This window comes from Numenius arquata, chromosome 17, assembly GCF_964106895.1.
Source record: "Numenius arquata chromosome 17, bNumArq3.hap1.1, whole genome shotgun sequence".
NCBI lineage: Eukaryota > Metazoa > Chordata > Aves > Charadriiformes > Scolopacidae > Numenius > Numenius arquata.
In genome coordinates this window covers 7,986,041-8,011,186 of record NC_133592.1, presented here as the reverse complement: position 1 = coordinate 8,011,186, position 25,146 = coordinate 7,986,041, and the positions used below count along the sequence as shown (strand labels likewise).

At 56.2% G+C, this 25,146-nt stretch overlaps 1 protein-coding gene across 1 annotated transcript; it reads left to right on the top strand.

Moving 5' to 3' along the window:
- Positions 1-7,983: 7,983 nt before the first annotated feature.
- Positions 7,984-22,291, top strand: UNC13D (unc-13 homolog D). Its single transcript, XM_074160174.1, has 32 exons — positions 7,984-8,040; positions 10,540-10,572; positions 10,844-10,951; positions 11,325-11,384; positions 11,649-11,715; positions 11,799-12,033; positions 12,393-12,437; positions 12,827-12,895; positions 13,089-13,158; positions 13,489-13,593; positions 13,908-14,000; positions 14,255-14,358; positions 14,625-14,742; positions 15,362-15,486; positions 15,736-15,826; positions 16,127-16,183; positions 16,592-16,689; positions 16,906-16,957; positions 17,246-17,376; positions 17,714-17,834; positions 18,139-18,282; positions 18,448-18,546; positions 18,830-19,036; positions 19,215-19,283; positions 19,639-19,718; positions 19,946-20,051; positions 20,133-20,204; positions 20,314-20,397; positions 20,695-20,815; positions 21,384-21,507; positions 21,865-22,070; positions 22,185-22,291. The coding sequence occupies exons 1-32, from the start codon at positions 7,984-7,986 to the stop codon at positions 22,289-22,291; spliced, it is 3,258 nt and encodes a 1,085-aa protein (XP_074016275.1).
- Positions 22,292-25,146: the final 2,855 nt, after the last annotated feature.

Here is a 25,146-nt window from a genome sequence, read left to right as displayed (position 1 = left end):
CCATCACTCTGGCCTCTCGCGTCCTCCCACGTGGCTGTTCTACTGCATTTTAAGGCTGCCTGAGCCACTTGGGTTTGTTTTCTGTAGCAAGAGGTGGGTGGAGAAGGAAAGTATTAAGAGAGAAAATGTTACAGCCCAGTAGGAACCTAATAAATCCTGTTCTGTGAATTAAATTACTTCAAATCAAGGTTTCCTGAGTCACATCAGTCCGACTGTAAGATGCTGCAGAAACCTCTGTTCTGTTTTGAAATGGCTCCCTCCCAGTTACCCTCTACTCCTGGACAGATAATCCTAGAAAATACAGATTGCAGGAAGTTTCCAGGTCTCTTGCCCAGCACCAGTCACCGTGAGGTTGCCAACAATCAGCGCAAACCCATGAGGTTTTTGTTTTGTTCTGTTTTTTAAATCTTTCCTCAACTGAGTGTGCTCGAGAGACGAAACGTTGAGATAATCTGCTCTGAGGAGAACTTGGCTCCGTGGCTCAAACTGAGTGTCTCTTCCCCTAGTGTGGACAAGATCTGCAAAGAGACCGTGAGGTTTGCTGCCCGGAAAAAGGAAAATACATTGCGAGGATGAGTCAGGCTGGAATAAATGAAATATTCCTCTCCTCAACATGGGGATTAGTGAGCTACATCAGCGGCTTTTGAGCTGTGAGCTTTTTACAGTGGTTTGTTGGTGAATGTCCCCGTTCCTCCGGGCTGGAGCTTGGCACCTCATGGGAGGTGAGGAGGAATAAGCCAAAATAAAGAGATTGGTGATGGTCTTTTCCGTGTGTTTGGAGCTCGCTGATGGGAAGTGAAGCTCGTTTGGGGAATGCTGAAGCTGTGGGGCCAAAAGGCCGGGCAAGTCACAGTCAGCACGGCTCATCCACGTATTTGGTTGAGTGGAGAAGCAGGATTCAGGAAGGTGCAGATTTTGGGGAGATAAATGTGAGTGAGAATCGCTGCCTTGCTTGTTAAAATCTGAAAGCCCAAATTTGGTTTAGCTACTCAGCGCTCGTTGCTGTCTCCCCGATGGGAACTGGGAGCTGTGCTCTGCTTTGGAAAGGGCTCAGGGAGGGTGGAAGGGTCAGCCGGTCCTGCTGCCCACATGGAAGGTTTTAAATATTAAAGCGGGGAAGTGTGATTGAAAGTCTGCTTCTGCTCGGGAAATGGGGTGGGAGTAGGGCAGGAGGAAATGTTGTGCATTAATGTGTCTCCAGAGCTGGTTCCTGCTTGAGTGAGTAATCAGCCGTGCAGCAGAGAGGCTGTCATGTGAAAACTAGATTGGTACCATTAAATTCCAATATTTGGATGGTGTTAAACTATTGAAGAAAAAGATGGGGCATGGGGAACAGTTAGGGTTGGATCCGGTTAATCTTTTGCTATAGACAGGTTTTCTACCAGCGTGTCCAGTTCCGTCTCCTCAATCCGACTGAGGCTTTTCATTTGAGAAGTCTCTCACTGCGCCTCATGGCTGCTTCCCTCCTTCACGGGGCTGTGGTGTAACTGGGTATTTCTAAAGCGCTTTGAGATCTTACGCAAAAAATCCTGTTGCTGCAGGAACTGCAGGTACTACTTACAGGTTGCCTGCTCTCGGCCCTGAAACCTTCCTGATGTCCCTGGGGGAAGGTCTTTACCCTGGAAGGACGGGGCATGAGTGTTCTTGCCCTTCATGGATTGCCTCCAGCTGAAGGAAGAGACCAAGCCCTCCTCCTCCTTCTCCTCCTCCTCCTCCTCTTCCGCATCATCCTGCCCAGATTTTACCTTAAGCACTCCTGCTTTGTGCAACTTTTTTACCCAAAACCAATTAAATAAGTAATAAAACCAAATTGTTATTTTGCATTAATAGCTAGGGGGATGCATGGAGTGGTCATAGGGACGTGGTTAAGGGTGGTGGTTAAGCCAGCCTGGCCACTGCCTGCCAGCCCCGCGTTTGTGTGTGTGTGTGTGTGTCTTCCTTTGGGGACCACAAGGACTCCCCACCGCTCTCCAAGCAGTAGATGGTCAAATTGCACCTCTGCCCCGTGATGGACACCGTGATTTACGAGCTACGGCTTGCGGCACCGGCTCCCTTCACAATCTGGAGGTGGCAGGAGGCGTGGGGCGAAGTTTGGACCCAGCTGCTCCCGGGAGCAGCCGGGAGCGGGGCCAGCCCTCGCCGGTGAGCGGCTGGTGTTGGCCGATGCGGTCCCATCACAGGCACCTCCAGCCCTAAACAACGGCCAGGTTGGTATTAGGAGATGGTTTTTGCTTAAGACAGGCTGTGGCCAAGAGGTGGTTTCAGGTTTAAAGCCGCACAAGTGGCAAGCGTGGGGTTTTTTTGGTGGGTTGGCATGAAATGCAGGGCGGAGATCTTTCTTTTAGGCAAGGGTTTTTCTTTGCAGCCCTACTGGGTGTTACTCACCCGTCTGCTCCCCTGCGTGAGTCAGCTCCAGGAGCTGCCATCATGAGACTGAACTGGAAACTGGTATTTCAGCACCCTCCTTGCTCAAGGGCTGTCCGTGACTGTGCCGCCGCCAGGACAGGACGTGAAGAGACCCGCGTAACGGCGAGCAGGAGCGGGGACTGCTGCATCTCGGGACCGGGATCCATCTCTGCGGCACCCTCCCAGCCACCCACCTCCCATTTCCTACAGCCCCTGGATACTGGAGCAAAAGGTATCGGCTTGGGCTCCGTTTGCCAGCTCGGTTTGTCAAATCCCACCTTTCTAAACCTTTCCCTTGCTCAAGTCCAGCCTCTCCTCCTCCTCCACGTACTTTGCTCCGTAAGGGCTGGGCTCTGGCTGGGACAGGGTTGCTCTCCTCGCGGCACAGATTGGCTGCAACAGTTCACACCATTCCGTGTTTTGGCGTGTCTGGCTGGGATCTGGGGGTGGTGGGAGGGGTTCAGCCCTGCAGCCTCCTCCCATCGTCCAAGTGTGTGGCTCCCTGGGGCTTGGTGGGCTCCTCAGGGGGCTTTGACACATGTGTGGGGAGAGGTGGTGGTGGAGAAACCGTGGTGGAGAAACCATGGTGGGACCGTTTCGGTGCTGAAGGTGGTCAGTAACTTGGTGCGTGTGCTCCAGGATAGGCATGAAGGTGCTTAATACGGACCATGGGGCATGCCTGGTACCCAGGTGTCAGCCCCCCACTTCTTCCACCTTCACAGGCACCCGCCCTGGTCCCTCCTCAGCTCAAGCAGGTCCTGCTGCTCTGAACCCAGTGCCCCAAAACTAGCAGACGAAACGACCTTGATACTTGTGTCCCCCCTTTCCTGTCCCTGCAGTGAGAGCCACCGCTGCCCTGTCCCTGCGGTGAGGGGGTGATAAATCCAGCGGCTGACACCGAATTCATCTCTCCGGGAGAGGGAGGTGGATGAAATATTTGCTGTGGGCAGGTGGCACATGGCAGTGATGGAGAAAACCTTTTAAAGCCTGTCACGGGGCGCCCCGAGCCAAACGAATGGCACCCGGGTCAATACATGAAGTTTGTGACCTCCTAAAGGACAAGGCAGGCTGCTGCCTTGGGGGGAGACACCTGCGGTGTCCCCCTGCTTTGTGCTGCCATGTGGGGAGCCAGGATGGTACCCGGGCAGGTCAGCCCTGTGCTCTGGGGGCCAAGGGGACGGCAGGGAAGTGGGACCAGGGTGGGCAGGACACGTCGTGCTTTCCCCCGTGGGACCCTGGGGAGCTGAAGCAGCTCCGAGGAGAGCTTGGCATCGCAGTGGCATTTCCTCTGGAGGGGCTGGGGTGGCCGGTGAATCCGTTCCCTGGGTGACCTGGGTGCTGACCGCCTCGTGGGCAGCGTGGCCGGAGTCATCCTCACCCCCCTGCCATGGAGGCAGCAGGTCTCATGCCGAACCCGTGCTCCCTCCCGGGGGGGGGAAATGGCAGCTTTCACACACACCCTGCCCCACACGCGTGGCTGGAAATCCCCTTTGTTCTTCCCAGAAGCACAGGGTTAGCCTTGATGTCCTTCTAAGACGTCCTAAATGGGGTGGGGGATGTCGTGTGTCCCCCCCACCTTCTTCTTCCCAGGTACCACTGCTTTTTGCAAGGTGCGCTCAAAGCACTCGGGAAGGAAAGATGTGGGGTTAGGGCAGAAATAACTAAAAGGCCCCACAATAGACAAGGAAGGGAAGGGACTGACGTCCCTCTCGGGTATGAAATCACTGGTCCCAGAGCACACAGCACCCGCAGGTTCCTGGGGGGGATGCCCCAGCCAGGCAGCCCCGAGGAGGGGGAGCAGGAGCATCGCTGTTCTCATTTTGAAACCACTTTCCTCTCCTCCACCTTGTGCTTTTAACCGTGCGCCTTGCCAAACTCGGGCAGGCGCAGCCGGGTTTTGCAGAGTCATTGGACCCCGTGTTTAAAAGGAGAAGTGAGGGAGGGACATGTTGAAATCAATTTTTTGACTATTTGCCCATTTCCAGCCGAGAGATAAAGATAAGGGTGAGGGCAGGCTGCGGCTCCAGGATTATCAAGCCAAGAGGTAGGGAGATAAACTGCTATTAATGCTTGCGGAGGGTCCTTTCATGCCGGGTTTTCCTTTGAGGGGAAAATTATATCCTTTAAAGAGGGCGATAATGCATGTTCTTTGGAAATTAGTTTTCTCAGCAGCACCTGCAACCCCCAGGTAGTTCGCACGAGTGAACTGGGGACTTTATACCGGGGGCAGAGTGTGAGCCCCCAGGAGTACAGCCCTATACCCTGTAAGGAAAAGGAGTTTCCTCTCAGATTAATTGTTCTTAAAAGTAATGAATGGGTTTACCGTATGTTGCGTTTACTCTACGTTGTGCATATATATGCTAGTTATTGGGGGGGGCAGATTGGAGGGCTATTTTATGGAATGGTGTCTTTAGGAAAACATAGTCCCTTTATAGACACCCCTGACCTGGGGTGTCTGGGATGTTTTGCAAGGTCCTGGTTGTCCTGCAGATTTGGGGCATGGAGTTCATTGGGATTGTCTCTACTAACCAGAAATCTGTGCTAATTCTGGAGCTGCTTTTATAGGACTTTTCTTATTGTTTCCTGGACAAGAAGTAATTCGAGGTGCAGATACAATGAGATATATGAGCTCAGTGATTTTTGCCACCAGTATTTTGTGGAGCAGGTGGCTGCTGGTAAAACCCAGGAGGAAAAAAGGATATTTGCTGCTATTGAAACAGGATCATGAAATAACTCTCCCTTTGCACACACAGAGGCTCAAATCTGTGGGAGCCCTGCACAGAGCCCTTCTGAAGGGACCACGCTGGCCTCTGATGGGGGACACGTGCTGCCCACCCTGCCGGGCTGTGCCTGAGCATTTCCAGCCGGCGCCGCAAACCAGCCCTGAGCAATGCAGTGATGAGCTGGGGAACTTCCGGAGAAAGTGCTTTTTAGCAGACACTTCCACACCGCAGTTGAAGTTTTCCTCTCTAAAACCTGCAAAACCCCAGCACAGCCACTGGCTCCTGGCTGGAGAGTGATTGCCTGGTGCTTAGCAGTATTTATGATTGCAGTGGATTTTATTTCTTCAGCCTTACAAGGAGAAGGGAGGTAGATTTGAGGTTTAAGTAAATTTTTACTGGTTGTTCTCTCTGTGCTGGCCAAGGTAAGAGACATTTCTTTGACCTCTGTTATTTTTCGTTGGCAAGAAGCAGCAAAAGGTGTGAGCAGCTCGGGGACGCTCTGTCCGCATCCTGCCTTTATCTCTGTGATTGCTCTTTGCTAGGCCAGATTTTGCTTTTGCAATCAAAGCTAAAGGCAAAGATGACAGCAATCATTCTCAAATGCCGTTGTGCACTTTACATCTCTATTTCCCACTGACAACATTTTGTGGTGGAGCACGGTGCTGATGTCCCAGATCAATAAACAGCACTTGTGTGTGTCAAGGGAGAGGGATGCAGAATAGAAATCAGCTCCTCCGCTGTGTCCCTCTCCATCAGTGAGGGAGGAGAAGGCTTTTAAACTGTTTGCCCAAGGTGAAGCAAATGCGAGGCTGGTTAAAGCGGAGGCTGAGGCTGGCGGGGCTGGGCAAGCACCTCCGAGTGTCTCTGCCAGCAAAGGGGACAGACGCTCTCTCCGGGCACAGGGCGAGGAGGCGACTCCACCAAGCTGGGGAAGTCAGAGGAAGTGATGCTGAAGCCCATTTCCTCGAGGCTACTGCACCCGTGCCTGGGGACAATTACGAAAGAGCCCTCCTGATGTGGAAGAGAGCAGAAGTGTAGCGAGCAGTTCTTTTCAGACCTCAGGGGATGAGGCTGAATGATAGAGCAGGAATGGATTTCAGCTTTTTGGTGTCTTGCTGTACCTCTCCATGAATTGGGTTGGCATCCCCCTGCCCCTGGCAACGTGTTGTGCATGGGCTGTGCACCCCCACAGCCCAGGTCCCGTGGTGGTTGACTTGCATAAAGAAAACTTGACCCCCACATTGCCCCACTGCCAATGCCAGCAGCCCTTTTCCCATCTCCTGGTGCCCCAACTTTAGGGAACCCCTTTTGCCAATATAATCTGCTCTCACATGGTTTTAGGGCAAAGGGAAGTTGTGTCTCCTAAAGCAGCTAAAACAGTGCAATCTGCCTTAATTAAAGGACAAGATGATTGCGAGGATGAAAAGGACTGTCTGCCTGCCTCCCCCTTGTCCTCTCACAAGGGATGCTGCTGCCAGCGTCTTCCCGCAGCCCTGGTTCGAGCCAGGGTGCCGCAGGGTATCACCACACAGGTACCTCCATGCTATTGGAGTCATCTCTTCGCAATGCCTCGTACAGTAGTTAAGGGAACAAACTTTCCAGTGCAATTACCACTGTCATGGTTTCCTGCTTGTATTAAGCAGAAGTCCCTGACAGGCTACACCCCACATACAGCACAGGGCGGGCAGAGGCTCTATCTGAACCATCTTGATTATGGCTTCCAGGAGTGTTTTTTGTGGGGCCAGATATAGGAAGGATGGAAAGACAAAAACTCCCCAGATGGAGACAGCCCTACTTTGCAGAGCCCATGGGAGCTCAGCAGCCACAGCAGTGACACGCAAGTCTTGAGCGCAGCCTGATGTCCTTCCCCAGGCTGTGGGTCTGTCTGCTGTGCGGCTCAACAGCCCCTCCGAACCTCAGCCCGAGGCTGCTCTCAGCTGTGTGTGAAAATACATTAAATGCCCAGGAGCAAACCAGCTCGTCCCTTGGTCATCATCTGGGCTGCAGCTCCCCCCTTTGCCACCAGCACAGGCATTTCGATAGGGATCTTGGAGGGGCGGGTGCTGCTGCCGGTCTGTGATAGGCAACTGCCTTGGGAGTTGCAATCAGATAAAGTGTTTACAAGAATGAAAACTGACAGTAAAGCACAAGTTTTTAACTCCATTTCCTGCTGCTCTTTTTCTCAGTAACCAGCTCTCCCTGGACAGCCCCTTCAGGGAAAAGGCTGTGCGCTCTTTTCCGGTGCCGTTCCCGACACGTGTGCTAACTGCATCAGTTCTCAGCCCAGCCTTGTCCAATGTGCGCGGGTGCCGCAGGGATTTCCCACCCTGCAGCTTTCACAGCGGGTCTCAAATCCCCTCCATGCCCTGGGGCTGAAGATGACTTCTGCTTTCCGCCGGGTCCCCGTCTGCACTCGCAGGGCACGATGGGTCCCAAATACACATCGGAGCCCAGATCCTCCATGTAGCCCCCACCCATGCTCCCCACCACCCCCTTTCCCTGCTGAGCTTTGCCTTCTCAGGACTATTTCTGTCCACTTGCTCCCAATTCCTTGCTCATAAATAACAGCAGAGACTGGATGTGACACTGTTCTTTTGCCCCCATCCTGTCTGCACCGTGAGGTCCCCATTGCCGAGGGGCTGGCCGTGCAGGACGGGGTGGTGGGAAGCAGGGCCGGGGCGCCTGCGTCCCCGAGCTGCTTTCGAAGGAGGCCTGTGCACGTTTCCGCTTGTTAAAATGGCCATGGCGAGATAAGGTCTGTGGTTTCCTTTGAGCATGCGAGCGAGGGGGAGAGGCGGCAGCGGCAGAAAGAGCTGCAGCCGCTCCCCTGCCCTGCGCTGAGCCTCCCCCCGAGATGGATGCTGCCAGTGAGACCCCCGTGGGGACCCTCCCCAGGGACGAGAGCCCCGAGGTAGGTGGCCTTGACCCCGGGGGGCTGGGGAGAGTGTTGGGGGTGCAATGGCCGCAGGGAGGGGGTCAGGGCAGCTGTGCCCAGGGGACCCTGGGGGGCAGAGCTGGTTGTAAAAGGGACCGAGTCTGTGTCCCGGCCGGGATGTTTTGCAAGGGTGAGCAAGGAGCAGGAGTGGGGATGTGGGGGGGTATCATACCCCTGCAAACGTGCACCCGAGGGTTGGCTGCAGCTCTGTGCCAGCGCTGAGGGTCCCCTCTTAGCTCGGCTACAGCTTCCCAGTGCCTTCCAGTCCCTCTGGGGTCCCTGCTACCAACAGATCCCCAAAAGCCCTGCTCTGGCCCAACCCAACCGACTTCCTCTGCAGTGGCGGGACAGAAAATGTCCTTGTGTCTGTCCCCATGGAGATGGTACCCACAGCTCTGCTTGCCTCTGCCCAGTGCTGCTGGGAGGATGCAGGCACGATCCCCCACACTGGACCCTGGGGTGACCTGTCCTGGTGGTGTCCCTCGACAAGGGACTTGCCCACCCTCCTAAGTGCCACTGTCTCTGCACCAAGCTAGCCTCCCGCACGGGTGACATTGCCACAGCTAACCGGGCCGGGGTGGGGGGGATGCCAGTGGCTGTATCCGGACATGGAGTTAAGCATCGCTCCTGGATTTGAGCTGGGGTCTTGGCGTGGGGATTAGCAGCAGTAAACACATCCCAGTGGCTCAGCTCAGCTTTAGCTTAACCAGTCCCGTGCTCATACGGGCGAGCACAGAGCAGGTCCTGCAGCAGCCGTCTCCGATGCCAGAAGGGAGCAACAGGGAGCTGCCCCCTCCCCAAAATCCACCGCGATTCCTCCTCTGCCTTCTCACGCTACTCCCCTGCTGGGCCAGGAGCAGACTCTCATGCCTTGTTGATAAATAACAGCAGCCAAGAAATAAAATCCTTTTTCTTTCCCCTCTGTCCTTGTGACCCTGCTGTTGGGCAGCGCTGGCCACGGGGATGCTGAAGGATCTGGGATGCAGCTATCACGCCCTGATGCAGGCAGGATGGTGCTGGCAGCAGCGGAAGGTGGAGGATCCCCTGGGCAGGAGCGGGCAGGGGCAGGCAGGGACCCTCCTGGGTGCAACAGGTCCCCCTTTCACAGGGGCTGCAGAGCCACCGCAGCCCCTGGCACAGACCAGAGGTTAAAAAGAAGGGACGTGGAGGAAGGTGGGAGAGAAGCAGCTCAAGGGTTAAACCAGCCGGGGGTGGAAGAGTTGAATCTAGTCCAGATGGCCAGGGGATTATGCCAGCCCTAGATTTGCCATAAGCAAATGTTAATATTCCAGCTCGGGAATGTTTGGGGTTTTTTTTGTTCTATTAGGGGGATCCTAAGGTCATTTTGGGGCCTGGGCTGACCCACAGGTGGGGCTGGTCCGTCTGAGCTGGGGCTGTGCTTGGCGTATGCCCCTCGGCACAGAAAGGTCCAAAGTTGTCCCAAAAATTTTCATTTTTTTTTTTGGTGTTGTCCCATTGCACTCCCAAAAGGCTCCGGCACTGGGAGCCATAGCAGATGTTATGGGGCCACCAGTTCCCCTCCCACTGACTGCGTCACCCGGCTCGTGGTGGTGGCGAAGTCACCGACACCTGGCCAGGTTCCACAGCAGGAAGAAGTTGCTCAGCTACGGTGGTGGCCAAATCCAGACCATGATTAGAGAAGCTGATGCAGGATGGGCTCAGCCTCAGCATCAGGGAGGGAAAAGGAGGTGAGGATGGGCTGAGAGCTGGGGTTTGCCAGGGAAAAGGGTATTTTTGGCAGAGGTGGTTTGATCTCCCAGCCAGACACATGCAGAGCTGGGATGAACGGGTGGTGGCATTTGAGGCAGGGGATGATGGGGGCTGCGTAGGCAGCAGGACCCCCTGGCCAGCCCTGGAGCTGAGTGCCACTGGAGCCAGGCTGTGCCTCATAAAGTAGCACTGTTTTAATTCAATTTCCTTTTGGAAAGTAAATGCTCTTGCTGCTCATCCTTCAAGTGGGGAATGGACCTTCAGCTCAACACGGAGCAGTGCACAATCACAGCAGCGCTCATGTTGCTTTCTGGCAAGGGGACTCAACTCACAAATCCCAATGGCTTTTCGGTGTCTCCTTGCCCACAGCTGCCTTGCCCAGCCTGCAGCTCCTCCCTGTGCTTTGGCCACCTGCCCGCTCCCTTGGCTGGTTTGCTCTCTAGCCTGCTCCTGCTGGGCCTGGCCGGGCCAGCAAGCAGCTTTTTGGGGCAAGAGGTAGGTGGCTGTCTTTTAAAGCCTCCTATGGGTCACTCCAAATTGCTGTTGCCACCCTTGTTGCCTCACTGGTGGGTGATGATGGAACTGGTCCCTTGGCTTCAGGGCATCTACAGGGTGTCACGGCATCCTTTGGGGCATCCCACCCTGATTCTGCCCCATCCCAGCTGCCTGCCATGGTTTCCTCCTAAATCCACCCTCTACCATGAAATCTAATGGGAAACCTCTCTGCTTCTCTTCTTTCTCTAGATGGATCTGTCCCACCGGTTCTCCAAGAGAGAGGTACAAGTGTGGTCCTGCCATGGTCTCCCTTGGTGGCACTGGAGGGGGTGGCAGCGCTACTGGGGCTTGGGGACATGGCTCAGCTCCTGAAGATGCTCCCCAGGGATAGCCGGTGGTGGCTAGGAAGGGTTGGATGCTGGGAGGGGGGGCAGCGGGGACCAACAGGAAGTTCTGGGAGCTGTTGGATGGGACACCCTGATAATCCTGGGGGATGCACATAGAAAGTCCTTGCTGGCCTGGCCGCATGCAAGGTGTCGGCATCCCCCCACAGCTGGCCCTGCTCTACGAGGAGGTCCTCTACACCATCCGGCACCGCCTGGGCAAGCCTGAGCACCACCACGTTGCAGATGCCCAGGAGCTCTACGCCTATGTGCAAAAGGTGGGTCCCCACCGCTCCAACGGGATCCCCAAAACCTGTCCCCTGACAAGCCCACCCTCCCTTCTAAAGGAGGTGGGGGGCACATGGAGGGAATGCTTAATGAGCACCTTGAAAGATGTAGCAGCAGTGTCCAGCTGGAGAGCTGGGACAGCTGGCGGCTGGGAAATATTAGCTTTAGGGAGAAATATTTATCTTAGACTGGGGATGGTTGGAAGAAGACTCTCCCTCAAGAGCTTTCAGCTGGTTCCCAGCCATTCTGCTGGGCTCTTTGCTCCTCTCCCCTCCCCTCGAGCTGCAGCTGACTCCCAGGGAGCAGAGGGAAGCCCCTGGATGCTCTCCAGCTACCATTAACTGTCTCTGATATCTACAACAGGCTTTTGGCATGGATGAGGAGGAACACAGCATCATCATGCAGCAGGTCAAAGAACTGGAGGTAGGCAGCGAGATGGCATCTCCCCAGTGTGCTGTGGCCCAGGGGGTCCCCGCATCAGGGTGATGCTGGGGAGCTGTGGTGCCTCCTCACCCCTGTGTTCAGGCTTTGGGGTTTGGGGTGCCCTGGGCTGTGCTGGGGGTGTTGCTCGGGAGCTGTTTGTTGGCATGAGCAGCAGCTGATGACGCAAATCCTTCTTGAGCCCCATCCTTCCTCGTGGGGTTAGTGACTCCACCATAAGCATTTTACCTTTTTTTTCTTTTCCAGAGCCCAATTTTCTGCCTGAAAGCAACTGTGAAGGAAGCCAAGGGGATTTTGGGTAAAGACGTCAGTGGTAAGTGGAGACGGGTGGGTGTCCCATCAGAAAAGGGAGAGTCACTGCTCCCGACAGGGACTTGCACGCCTCTGCCCTCACAGGGTTCAGTGACCCATACTGCCTGCTGGGTATCTGTGAGAAACCAGAGAGAACCCCTCCAAGACCAGTCAGACCGGGACCTTACAGCATCGAGGCCAAGAGCCAGGAACCGGCTCACCATGACCACAAGAAGCGGATGAAGGCTGTGGTCAAAGACCTCGTCCCCGAAGACCAGATCCATCGCACACAAGTCATAAGCCAGACCCTCAACCCAGCGTGGGACGAGACATTTATCCTGTAACCTACCACCCCTCAGCTTTGCTCATCGGGGGGGTGGCCAGGGCTCTTGGGGGTGGATGTGTGGGTTCACCACTCACCCCAACCAGGAGCTGGGGCCCTGCCGGGACCCACTGGGGCTTGTCAGGCTTCTGGTCTGACCCATGCAGCAGGTCCAGTGAGATGAAAAACAAAAGCGTGGTAAAAATCCCTCCCTTGGGGCTCTCCCACCAGTTTCCCAGCCTGTGTGGGGTGGTCTGGGTTCTCCCCAGGGAGGACCTGCCTGCCTGTAATCCCCAGCTGTCCTGTCTGCTTGCTGCCGGTCCCTTGGGGTCCGTTGGATGCTACTCGAGTAACAGCATCCCGCTGGTGCCTTGCAGGGAGTTTGAAGACATGGAGACGGCCAGCTTCCACCTGGACATGTGGTGAGCAACAACATCCCATGGCCAGCAACCCTGACCCCCGGCCTGAGTGGGGTCCTGCCTCTTGGGAGGGTTCCTGAGGTGTCCTGCACCCTGCACCCTTTAAAAAGCCCCAGAAACCAGCTGGAGACCCCTTTCCCCAACACTTTCTGCTGGAGCAGGATGTGACCAGTGAGAGCCCAGGCTGGCTTTGCCCTTTTATTTATGACAAGAAGCTGTGTGCTTGCAGATTTTGGCTGGTTTTGGGGGTGGCCTCCATCCTGACATATTCCGCCCACCTCCCCCCCCCCCACCTTCCCTTCTCCACCGTCATTGCAGCTCCCTGAAATGTTTTGCAATCTCCTGAATTTCCTCCTTTCCCCCACGGTGGGTTTCTCTGCCCACGCTCGCAGGGACTCGGATGTGGTGGAGTCGGTGCGGCACAAGCTGGGGGAGCTGACGGACCTCCATGGCCTCAAACGGTTGGTGCTGGCCTGATTCTAATGGCTGCCAAGGAAAGAGGGTTTACAAAATGTTTGTTTTCCTACTGGATTTTAAAAATTGCCTTTAGAAGGAGGGAGTGAGGGCAGAAGGTCTGCATCACCCTGCTTCGCCCTGACCGTGGCTGGGTCAAGGCTGCATCTTTTCACCCCCTCCTTTGTTCATGCCTTTCAGGATCTTTAAAGATGCTCGTAAAGACAAAGGGCAGGATGATTTCCTGGGGAACGTGGTCCTTCACCTGAAGGTGAGTGGTCTGGTGCATCCTCTCCGAGAGATTCCCCAGGTACCGGTTCAACCTCACGGGGTCCGGGCAGGATCCCAGCCCCGTGGCAGCACCAAGTTTGTCCAGGATATAGCTCAGAGCCACAAATTGATGCCTAGTCCCTCAGTTCTGAACCCCAGCCACTCCAACACACTTGCTTAGTGATTATGCATCTTTTATTTTTAATCCTATACTAGACTTATCCAATACAGCATCTTCCTGTCCCATTAATGCAGTGGGACCTGGTCCTTGAGCAGGATCCTTCACCCGGGAAGGCTGCCCAGGGCTTCCCCCTTGTCTCTGTGTGTGCAGGACCTGCACTGCTGGGATGACCGGTGGTACCAGCTGGAGCCGCGGACGGAGACGTACCCCAACCGGGGACAGTGTCACCTGCAATTCCTGCTGACTCACAAGAAGGTGGGAGGGGATGGGGAAGGGGGTCCCTTTCCTTTTTGGCAGGACGGGGCAGCTGCCTGTCTCTTGGGGTCCCAGATCCCTGCCCCAGCACCAGAGGTGCCAGCACCAGGGTTTGCACATGCTGGAAACCAGCTCGATCCTCCCCTGAGCTCCATGTCAGCATGGGAGCCTTGCTCCTGGTGCACTTACGCCCCTTGGCTCGGCTCAGACAGGGTTCTCTGGCCTCATGCTTTTTGGATTTCTGTGTCCCCACTGTCATCCCCGCATGTTCAGGCAAGTTATGGTTATTGCTCCTATGCCTTGTCTCTTTTCAGAGGGCCACCACGTGCAGCCGGACACAGCCGAGCTACACCATCCATCGCCACCTCCTGCAGCAGCTGGTGTCCTACGAGATCCTTCAGCACCAGGTACCGAGGGGGAGAAGCAGGTCTCCATCAACTGAGCTGGGGTGAAGGCTTCCTTTGGAGCCTACCACGCCTGACACATTGCTGCAAGGAGACAGGGAGGAGGGTTGTGGTGATGGCTGCTTGTGCCTGGCAGCCTTATGGGGCATCCATTCCCTCCGTGATCCTGCAAACACACCCCACCCCAGTGCCTGTCCCTGTCCTCGCTCAGCCCAGCTGGCTCCAGGACACGTCACCCTCCTTTTGCATCCTGGCAGGCCGGCAGCATCGCCTGGGACGGGGAGCTGAGCAGGCACGCCAGCACCGTGCTCTACCTGCACGCCACGCAGAAGGACCTCTCCGACTTCCACCAGGTCATGGCGTGAGTACCCCACGCCCAGGGAGCCATGACACAGCATCATGGAGGGGGTCACGGGTCCTGACACCTTCCCTGGGGGTGTCTGACCACAGCTAGTCTCTCCCATGAGCCCAGCATGGCTGGTATTACCCCCTGCCCTGAGCAGCACCAGGAGACCTGGGTCTTGCCCCTGCAATCCCAGCCATAGCCATGGGTGGGGGAGCCCCACGCTGGCCCCTGGGTGTCCCCCAGCCCCCAGGGTCTCAGCCCAGCCTCTTCCTCCTCCCCAGGCAGTGGCTGGCGTACAGCAAGCTCTACCAGAGCCTTGAGTTCAACAGCAACTGCCTGCTCCACCAGATCACCAGCATCGAGTACCAGTGGGTGCAGGAGCGCCTGAGGCCAGAGCAGGTGAGGGGGTTCCAGCACCACACTGGGGGCAGAGATCAGGGAAACGTATCCCATGCACCCAACCCCCAGCCTCGCCTTCCAGCTCCTGGGGCCATTTTTGTGCCCCCATGTTCTAGGAAGGGCAGGAGTTTGTGGGGTATAGGGGTGCTGGGGCAGATGCAGGGCATTTCTGGGGAGAACCAGCCATGGGGACCAGGACAACCCACAGGTCAGGGAGCCCCTTTGCCCCGGGAGGTTTGCTCTCCCTCTCCACGGAGAAGCCCTTACCCTTTGCACTGACATCCCCCTCCTCCATCGCTGCCTCAATCGCAAGTCAATCACAACCCTCTGCAAAACTTAAATATGACCCAATTCCTACTTTTTCCTGCCCGTTTTCTGAGGGCATCCCTACACCCTGCTGAGACTCTCAATTTTTTCATACATAGGCATGAGGTTAAAGTGCAAAGCTCAGTTCAGCCCCCCCAGGGAGAAGTTACCCGAGGCATCAGGGGTTTTTCCCATCCCTGGAGCAGGCTAGAAAGGAGCAGGAGACACCGGCTCCCTCCACCATGATGCCATGGCCCTGCCAGCATCTCTGTCTGATGATGAGGGCAGCATGTGTTTCCTTCCCTTTCCCCAGAAAGCGGAGCTGGCTGAGTCCTTCCAGTCCTTGCTGACTTACGGGGTCTCCCTCATCCGGAGGTACCGCATCATTTTCCCTCTCTCTGTCCCGAGGTCCACGGAGAGGCTCCAGTCCCTGCTCCGGTGAGTCAAGCACTGGTGCCAACTGCTCATGGGGTCATATTGCTTGGCCACCATGAGGTATAAGCCTGTGAGCTTGAGCAAAAACCCGCAAAAGCCCTTTCTGCCCCCTTCTAGGCTGCTGTGACATTTGTCTTGTCCTGTCCCTCGTTGTTGGGAGGGGAAGCTCTGTGTGGGTAGGGTCTCTGGTGGGAGAGGCAGTTGTTTCTGACAAGCTGGTGCTGGGTATCACCAGAAGTTCTTGCTTTGCAGGGTCCTGGTCCAGATGTGCAAAATGAAAGCTTTCCACGAGCTGTGCACGCTCAGCCCTGACCTCCCCCAGATGGTCTCCACGGCACTGAAGGTAGTGGGACCAGGGTGCCTCACCCTCCCTATCCCCTGGGATTTGGGACGCTGTGGCTCTCCCTTCTCATCCATCCCCTGCCCAGTGCCCACTCCTCATCCTCTCCTGCAAAGCCACGTAGACCATGCTGAGTGGGAAAAATACCTGTCCCTCTTCAACCTGGTGATCCAGTCCTGTGGTTCCCACCACATGGACCTGGGTCCTGCCCATACCCAGAGGACAGAGAGAGTGAAGGGGGTGACAGAGCTGGCTTTGCTCTTCCCGCTTCCCTGCCATCACACCGGGACTCCTCTCTTGCAGTCAGGCACGACGGAGTGGTTTCACATGAAGAAGCAGCACCTCAAGCCCATGGTGAAGGTCAGTTCCCATCTCTGCCTCTCTGACATTTTAAGAAGCAACTCGCTGGGCTTGGGGTGGGAGGCCCAGGAAGGGTGGGAATACAAGGCTTCTCCAGTTTTCTGATACAGACAAAGGCATTTGGGTTTCCAGCTTAAAAATGCCATAAGCCATGTTACCTGCAGCTGCCAAGGTGCATTGAAGCTTAAAGCCTTGGTGCAATGCTCAGGAGAACAAGAGGTGGTCCCCAGTCCAACCATGCAAGCACAGGGTGACAGTTACTGACAACTTCTTGGTGTTCCTAATGTGGATCTAATGATATATTGCTACCCCACGAGAACAAATCATTGAAATAAATTGGATCAGAATGGAGCCCAGGTCATCTGAAAATCACTGAGCGTCCAAAACAAGCTGCTCCTTCCTTTGCAGAGCATGGAGGAGAATGGCAAAGCGTTATCCAGACTCCTCTTGGAGGTGATAGGAGATCTCCAGCAGTGCCAGAAAATCTGGAATAAATTCTTCATCAAGTAGGTTTCAGAGCTTAAACCCCCCTCATCCACTTTCCCTGGGGTCAAGAGCAAGAGGGCACTTTGATGCCTCATTCCTTGGCTCTTGGACTCCACACATAGCATCTGTGGTCCCATCTCTGACTCTTAGAGCTGTACTGTCCTCAGCCTTAGGGCAAGGGAGGGTTTGCTGGGCTGGAGCTGGCAGGCTTCTGACTCCCCTTTTCTCTCTTGCAGCACCTTGAAGTTGAATCTCTTCTCCATCGCCTACCTAGAGCTGGAGCACCTGGTGAGTAATCCCTGCTCTGCACCCATGGGACCAAGGTCTAAAGCCAGGCTGAGGTTTTTGGCCACCCTTCAGGTGGCAACTGGATGTTGCAAGCCTGGAAAGAGAGCAAGCCGGGGAAACTCTCCATCATCCCTGCATGCCCATAAAGCTTACTTGACCCAATGAATGTCCTGAAATGCCACCCAAAAGGAAGAGGAGTCCCCTGAGATGAGCCACCCCCCCAGCAGATCAAGCCTTCCTGGCCAGACCCCACTAACAGCTCTCCCCTATTCCCTTGCTCGCTGCCAGGTTGCGGAACATGTCCAGGAGCAGCTGCGCGAGGTTGACAGCAGCATGTCCAAGCCCACGGCCGAGAGTCTTTTCCAGCTCTACATGAACCTGCAGGAGCTCTACCAGATGAAGGACTTCCTCCCAAAGAGGTACTGAACCCAGAGAGAGGAAAGATGCCAAAGCAAGGGAACAAGTTAATTGAGAGGAACTCCAAATCCTTCCCATTCACCTACATCACTAATTACACACAAAGCAGACCAGGCTGATGGTGTCTAGTGTTGATGTGAGCATCACCAGAAGGTTTCAGGCTTGTCTCAGAGTGGCATTGATGGAGACCTCAACTTCCGGACAAGGGGAGGTTTCTCCTTAGCATGGTGCTACGTACTGCCTCCACCTTGGGGCAGTTTCTTGTATGTGAGAGCAAGGAGGGGTGATGGCCCTGTGCTGGTGCTGTGCAGTTGGAGAAGATGTTGCCTTCATCCACAGGGATGGACCTCTGGCTCTGAGCAATTTCCACCAGTGGTTCAAGGAAGCTGTGCCCCAGTGGCTGCAGAAGGCCTACACCATTGCGCTGGAGAGGGCACAGAGAGCCGTCCAGATGGACCAGGTAACCTGGGGAGAACATCTCCCTCTGTCCTTTGGGGACACTCCAGCTCCCCCCATGCCTTGCCGCTGTGCCTGGCTCAAAGCATTGAGACCACCATGTAGGTGCCTCTTGCAGCCCAAATGCATAACAAAGGATGTGGTCTCCTGGACTAGGTCATCCCACCCTGGCCCCACACGACATCCCCGTGTCCCTTCCCACTTTGTGGCAGCTCAAGAGAGCTGATGAGCCTGCATTCAGGCCATGCTGTGAGCATCCTCTTTGCTTCTCAACTTTAGGAAGGTATTTGCTTTCTCTGCCCTCTCAGTTGACACCCTTCGGTGAGCACAACAAGCACAGCACGTCCACCGTCGACCTGTCCACTTGCTATGCCCAGATTGTGAAGACCTGGCAGCAGCTCAACTGGCCAGACCCCGAGGAAGCCTTCATGATCATGGTGAAGCTCGTGGAGGTCTGTATACCAGGCATCAGCAGCTGGAGTTTCCTCTCCTGCTCTTGGAGACATGTCTCCATGAACGGGGCCAGTATCTCACTCCAATGTGGTGGGGTCCCCTGGCCCTGTGGTGATCCTTATGCTGCCCAGCTCAGTCCTGTTGACTTCTTCTCTATCCTGCAGGACATGTGCAAAATTGCCCTCATGTACTGCCGTCTCATCAAGGAGAGGGCTGAGACTCTGTCGCTGAGTGAGCAGAATGAGGGCGAAGCAGCCAACAGGGTTGGTATCAAGTCAGGGTCCACTGCTTAGGGAGAGGCAGGATTTGGCCATGGTAAAAAGGCACATGAGCTGACATCCCATGTCTGACTTTCATGGGGACCAGTTAACCCCTGATAGCCATAATCCTGGAAATCAGGGGGGAAGTGGTGTGAGCAGTGGGAGCGGGATGGGGATAGGGATGGGGACAGGGATGAGAATGAGAATGGGGATGGAGATAGTGAAGGAGCCAGTGGGGGATCACCAGGGGGTTTGAGAAACCCTGAAGCAGACCCACCTCTCCCAGCTCTGCATCGTGGTGAACAACATCAAGCAGCTGCGGCTGCTGATCCAGAAGCTGCCATTGCAGCTGAACTGGGCGCAGCTGGAGCAGCGCACGGGGGCCATCATCGACCGGCAGCAGATCCAGCACACGCTGCACAACCAGCTCGACAGCACTGACTCCTGCCTGGACCACGAGGTCCGGGACGTGGTGAAAGCCCTGGCCACCAAGGTGACCACCTGCCACTGACCCCCGCCCTTGTCCCCTAGCCCCAAGTGGGGAGGTTTCACCCAATGGGGCCTGGAGCCCGCAGTGCTTGCTCCTGGGATGGAGACAAGGCGGACCCAGGCATGGGGAGGCTGGTGCAAAAGGCAAAGCCCAAGTGCCTCCATGCATTTCTCCCTGGCAGCTGGAAAAGGGCATCGCCAGACACATCCAGGAGCTCTCATCTTCCAACGACACCCGGGAGCCTGAGGACGTAAGTACCTGGCCTGGGCCCTCCTGAACTAACTTTTTCAGGCAGCTGTGAGTAACCCTTGCCTACTTGGTGGAGGCCCCCATCACTCTTCCTTCCCTCTTTTTGCCCCACGCCTGGGACATGGGACACACCAGCAATGGGGCCCAGACCCCCATATGCTTTGTTTGATGCCTGTGTCGGCATCAGGACCAGATTGAGCGCAGGCTGCCCGTGTCCTCACTGTGGGAGGGAGCCCCTCTCGATCCCCCTGTACCCTGCTAGCTCTGGCCAGCAGCACCCTGCCTCTCTCCTCGCTGTGCTCTGCTGGGTATGACCCCCCTGTGCCCTCCCAAACACCCCTCTCCTCTCGCTGCAGTCCATCATCCCACTTATGAAGTTCCTGGAGTCGGAGCTGCAGTATCTCAATGAGCATCTTGTCCAGGAGAACTTCAAAAGGTGACCAGGGTGCCATGGTGTGACCAGCAGCGTCACCGTCCCTCTGCAGGAGTGTCCCCCCCCAGCCCCATGGGGCTCAGGGATACCCCGCTTTAGGGCTGGCTCCTCAGCCCAGCGGGATGAGCCAGTTCCCTCTGGGGCTTGGCAAAGCCCCTTGGCCAAGGACCAAACACCCCAACCCACTACCCCGGACACCCGCTCACGGCCTTCCTCCCTCATCCCCACAGCCTCCTCACTCTCCTCTGGCATCACACCTTGACCGTGCTGTCGGCAGCCGCGGGGCAGCAGGTCACCTCGGCCCAGCGCTACAAGAAGCTGCACTGTGCCCTGAAGGTACCAGGGGGCAGAGGGGATAAGGGGATCCCCGTCAGGGACGGGTGTTTGGGTGCCAGCTAATAGCATCCTTCTCCCCAGAGCCTGGAGCTGTGCTTCTACGGCGAGGGCTGCGGGCTGTCGCTGGAGACCCTCCACACTGCAGCTTTCCTGGTATGGGGTGCTGGGTCCCCAGGGTTTCCTTTGGGTGCCCTCCAGTGGGGCTTCCTCAGGCTACAGACCCATCCATGTGCTCGACTGTCACCTCTTGTCCTCCCCGCAGTCGCTGGAGACCCACCTGGCCCTCTGCTCCTCCACCAGCCGCAAACTCATCCAGAAATACTTCAGCAACAGGATCCAGCAGCAGGTAGGAGTCAGGATGGTGCTCCCAGCCCCTTCCCAGATCCCACCCTTGCACACACGAGGCTGCCCGGCACAGCCCGCCTGCGGAAATGTGGGATTTCCCCACCACCCTCCCAGTCCTGGGGCTGTTGGGGCTGCTTTTGCCCCAGTGGTGGGTAGGAGGGGGTTTAGCTGCATCCTACAGGATGCCCATCACCCCCTGGTACCCCAAAATGCCCCCTCAGCCTCCACTGGACCCTGGGCATCCTCTCGGTGAGCGTGCTGAAAGGCAGCACCCTTATTCTTGTACCCCACCGCTCAGCGGGACACCAGATCAGAGAAGTACGGGGCCGTGACGATCAAGGCAGTGTATCGCCCTTCGGAGCAGAAACTCCGTGTGGAAGTGCTCAATGCCGTCAACCTCATCCCGCTGGACTCCAACGGTGGGTGTGGGTGGGTTGGGGAGCCCCACCACCCCGGGACCCGCTGTCCTCGATCCCCGATACACCCCTGAGTAGGAGAGATGCTGGCAGGGCTTGGAGTAACGGGACTCTCTCTTGATTTGCTTTCGCATCTGAGGAGGTGGATTTAGGGAAGAAGGGGGTTATTGCACTGGTCTGGGGTGGTCCAGTGGGACGTGGCAGGCAGGACCAGGCAGGACCCACCTCCCACTGCCTTCACTGTGCAACACAACCCAGCAGCCAAGGCAGGCATGGTTTTTTTCCACTGGGTAAATCACGTCTCAGACAGAAAAATATGACAATGTTGGTTGTCATTTGGGGACTTCTCCAGGAGAGGTCACTCCTCTTGCAGCCACTCGTGTCTGATCCACGTGTGGGCAGGGTTGGGGATGCTCCTGCACCCTCAGAGGAGGCTGGTTTGGGGGGTGGAAGTGAAGGTCCCCTGACCCCCCCAGTCACCCCAGTGTGTCTGGCCACCCCAGTTCGGCTCAGTCAGCCTTGCTGGGGCAGAAGGCATGGTGGGAGGGGGCTGATATCTGCACCCCACCAGGCTCGAGCGACCCCTTCGTCCAGCTCACCCTGGAGCCCCGGCACGAGTTTCCCGAGGTGGTTGCCCGGACCACCCAGTGCAAGAGGAACGAGCTGCACCCCCTCTTCGACGAAGCCTTCGACTTGTACGTAGGGGCTGGCACCCACCAGCCCCCCCCTCAGTCCATGCAGCCCCCCAATGCTTCAACCGAACCCCCGCTATGGGGCTGCTGCTCCAGGAACTGGGTCCTGCTCTGGGATTTCACCCCCTGCATCCCACTGGGGGCTCAGCTGTGGGGGTCCCACGGTGGGAGCAGGGGTAGGGGAACCCCAAATACCTGGGTCCCACAGGCTGGTCTCATTGCTTTGAAGGGGTTGGGGGTCAGTATGGTGGGGGTGTGTGTGGGGATGGCTTCCCACAGAGCATGACCTGGGGGAGGGAAGGTTGAATTTTGGGACCGAGGGGGTGGGATGTGATGTTCTCCTGCATCCCCCCCCCCCAGCTTGATCCCCCCCGAGAAGTGCCGGCAGGAGGGGGCCTGCCTGCTGCTGACCGTGTTCGACTACGACACACTGGGGGCCAACGACCTGGAGGGCGAAGCCTTCTTCCCCCTCTGCCACCTGCCTGGCCTTGATGACAACGAGGACCAGGCTGACATGGGACGAGTACCCCAGACTCGCCTCCCCCTCACCCATCCCAAACCCACCGGTACGTGGTGTCACGCCAGGCTGAGCTCCGCTGAGCCCCCCCCTGCCGGCCCCGTGGGGTGAGGAGGGGGCCATGGTGAGCATCTCCCACCATCCCTCCCCTCCTCTCTGGCAGGAGATGAGATCCTCCGGCTGCTGGAGTCCAGGAAGGGGGACAAAGAGGCTCAGGCCTTCGTTAAGCTCCGCAAGCAACGAGCCAAGCAGTCCAAGGAGACGGAGTGAAGGAGGCGGAGGGTCCCGAAACGAGGGGTTCCAGCCAGTGGGACCCTGGGGGTTTTGCCAGGGCTGGAGCCGGAGCTGCCCACAGGGACCCAGGGGACAGAGGGGGTCCCTGTGCCCCCCACCACCTCCCCGCGCCCGTCTCACCCCCACCTTCAGGTAGCAATGGTCCCGTGAGGCTGGGGAGGGTGGGCACACGGTATTTCAGGGGATTTCTTTCCCTGTCTGGACTAGCAACACTACAGGGGGGGGGATGTGAAAGTGTGTGGCTGTCCCTGCCCGTCCCCATGAGCTTGTCCTGCCGGTGCCACACCGCCTGGCCGTGTCCCCAGCCCTTCTGTCGGTGACACTGTGTCAGGGCAATGCAAAAGCATCGTCATTTACTTGGGGTAGGGACAACACGTGGCCAAACCTGCCTTTTTTTTTTTTTTTTCCTCTCTTTTTTTTTCCTCTCTTTTTTTTTCTTTTCTTCTTTTTTTTTTTTTTTTTTTTCTTGTGGATAAGCCTCTTATTTTAAATTAAAAGCACCAAAGCTGATGCGTGGGCTGAGTCTGTGCAGGGGCGGGGGGGGGAGGGAGGGGGTTGCTTTGGGGCGATGGCCGAGGCTTTGGCGAGGGCTTGGGTGTGCTGAATTGGCCACGCTGTTCTCCTCTGTGGGGCATCAGGTAGCAGGGGTTTGAGTTACAGCCCACCCCAAAGTAGAGCCAGGTGTAGAGCAAAGGGCTGGGAAAGCTGCCACCGCAGGTGGTGGTGAGGGGGGGCTGAGGATGCAGCACGGCCGGTGCCCGTCATCCTGGCGATGGAGCTGATGGAGCCGGTGGAGCTGGGTCTTTGGCTTGTGAAAGAGCCTGATGAGACACACGAAGCCCAGGCCTGGCTCAGGCACGGCAAAAGGCTCTTAGGATGGACAGTGCGTGGTGGGTTGGTGGTAGCAAAAGGGCCCCAGGCAGATGTGCGTGTCCTCGGGGCTGTGCGGTGCTGGAGCCATCCCTGTCACTGCTGGCTCTGGAGCTGGCACCTCCCTGTGCACATGGTTGGGCTTTTTTTGGTTTTGAGGTTGTTGGTTTGTGGGTTTTTTTTTAATTCTTTTTTAAAATGTGCATGGCTCTCCTGATTTTTTTTGTATTTTACCACCAATTGTATCAACCTCGGGCAGCTTTGCTGGAGCGGAGGGAGCCTGGGAGCTTGCTGGAGCCCAGGCAGCCATAAAGAGCATCGTGGCTCTGTCAGCCAAACAATGTGGTGACTTGGGCTGCCAAAAGCCCAGAAACAGCGAGCAGGACCCTGGCATTGTCCCCACCCTGTGCCAGGGCCCTGTGTCCCTCTGCTATAGCACACAGGGACCCTCATTGGTGGGGACACTGGTGGGCAGCAGCTCTGCAAGGTGGGGTGGCCCAGCTGTACCAGAAAAAACGCCCAGCAAGGCAGGTGGCTGCTAAATATTTGCTGGGGTATTTTGGAGCTTTTTAGCCGCAATTATTAGTAATTATAAATCTGTGTCCCCCTCTGCCCCTTTTCCCCCCAACCCTGTAAGGGGGTGGCTGTGCTTGAGCTGCTGCGGGTCCATGGGGAATTAAAAGCATCACCCTCCTGGGTACCGGAGAAGCAGCTGCTCTGGGTGGGCTCAGCAACCGCTGGGTCAATTCAGGCCAAGCCCTCGATGCGGGGGTGGGAGGGAGGAGGAAGAAAAAAAAAAAAGAGCTCCTTTGGCATCGATGTGACACGGCCAGGCTCACCCAAACCCACAGCAGGAGGGATTAAGGCGCCGCTCGCTCACTGAGGAAGCCATTTGCTGGCTTAAATCACTCATTTCTGTCCTTGTAGCTCTGCAGAGAAAAAAGATTCCGGAGCAGGGTCCTTGCTCTGTTTGTGCTGTATTATCCAAGGGGGTTTAGCTTAATTTTAAGGTTCCAGGCAGCTGGAACTTCCAGGCTTTTCCCACCCCAGAAGACATAATATGCTTTACGGAGAAAGGACTAATAAACCTTAAATGATGAGAGGGTAACTCACCCCGTGGACCAGGAGGAGAACAGCCTAAGCATTAAAAAAATATGGCTTGAAGCATAAAACCAGATCCCAGCAAATGCAAGACTGAGGAGGAAGAAACTCCCATCATCATCATCCTCCCGGTGAGGAACCCCAGCACTGGCAGATCGCTGCCACACAAGAGGGAAGGGGGCAGGCACTTATGTTTACTGATTTTATTGCGTTACTAATAACCTAAATTGGGTGATTTGGATTATTGTTGCGATTGGACTAAGGGTAAGTGATTGATGCAGCTTCAAAGCATTAATTAGACCAAAAATGTAAGGTAATTCTTAGATCCATACGTAAGGCATGTTCTTTTGGGTGTCAACAGATGAACCTATGTATGTAACGATGGAAATGTTGGTACCCCCTGATGCACGGGCACAGGAGGAGGCAGAGCTCACCTCCCCCCAGCCCGGCTCTTGGGGGAGACCCTGAGAGAGAAATTCTTGTCAGGACCCAGAATCTGGGTGATAAACCGCTCTTTCCTCTGTAGTTTATACCATTTTTAACAGAATCTCAGCCCTCACCAACCGCGCCGCACCGACTCTCCCCCTCTTCCATTGCACCTCGATCATAAAGGCAACCCCCCAACTCCCAAAAAAGGGGCTTGATCCCAAAGGGAGCTCAGGAAGAAATTATCAGTTTCATTAAAGGGAGAAGGCAAAATTGGCCACGGAGATGTATTCCGTCAAGGGCTCCATTGCACAGACTTCTCCACTCCTCCCCAAGCCCCAGAGCAAGGCACGGGGCTGCACATACACCCCGGGCACGCATACACGCACACACACACACTGCTTTATTAGATTATTTTTTTTTTTCTTAGCAAA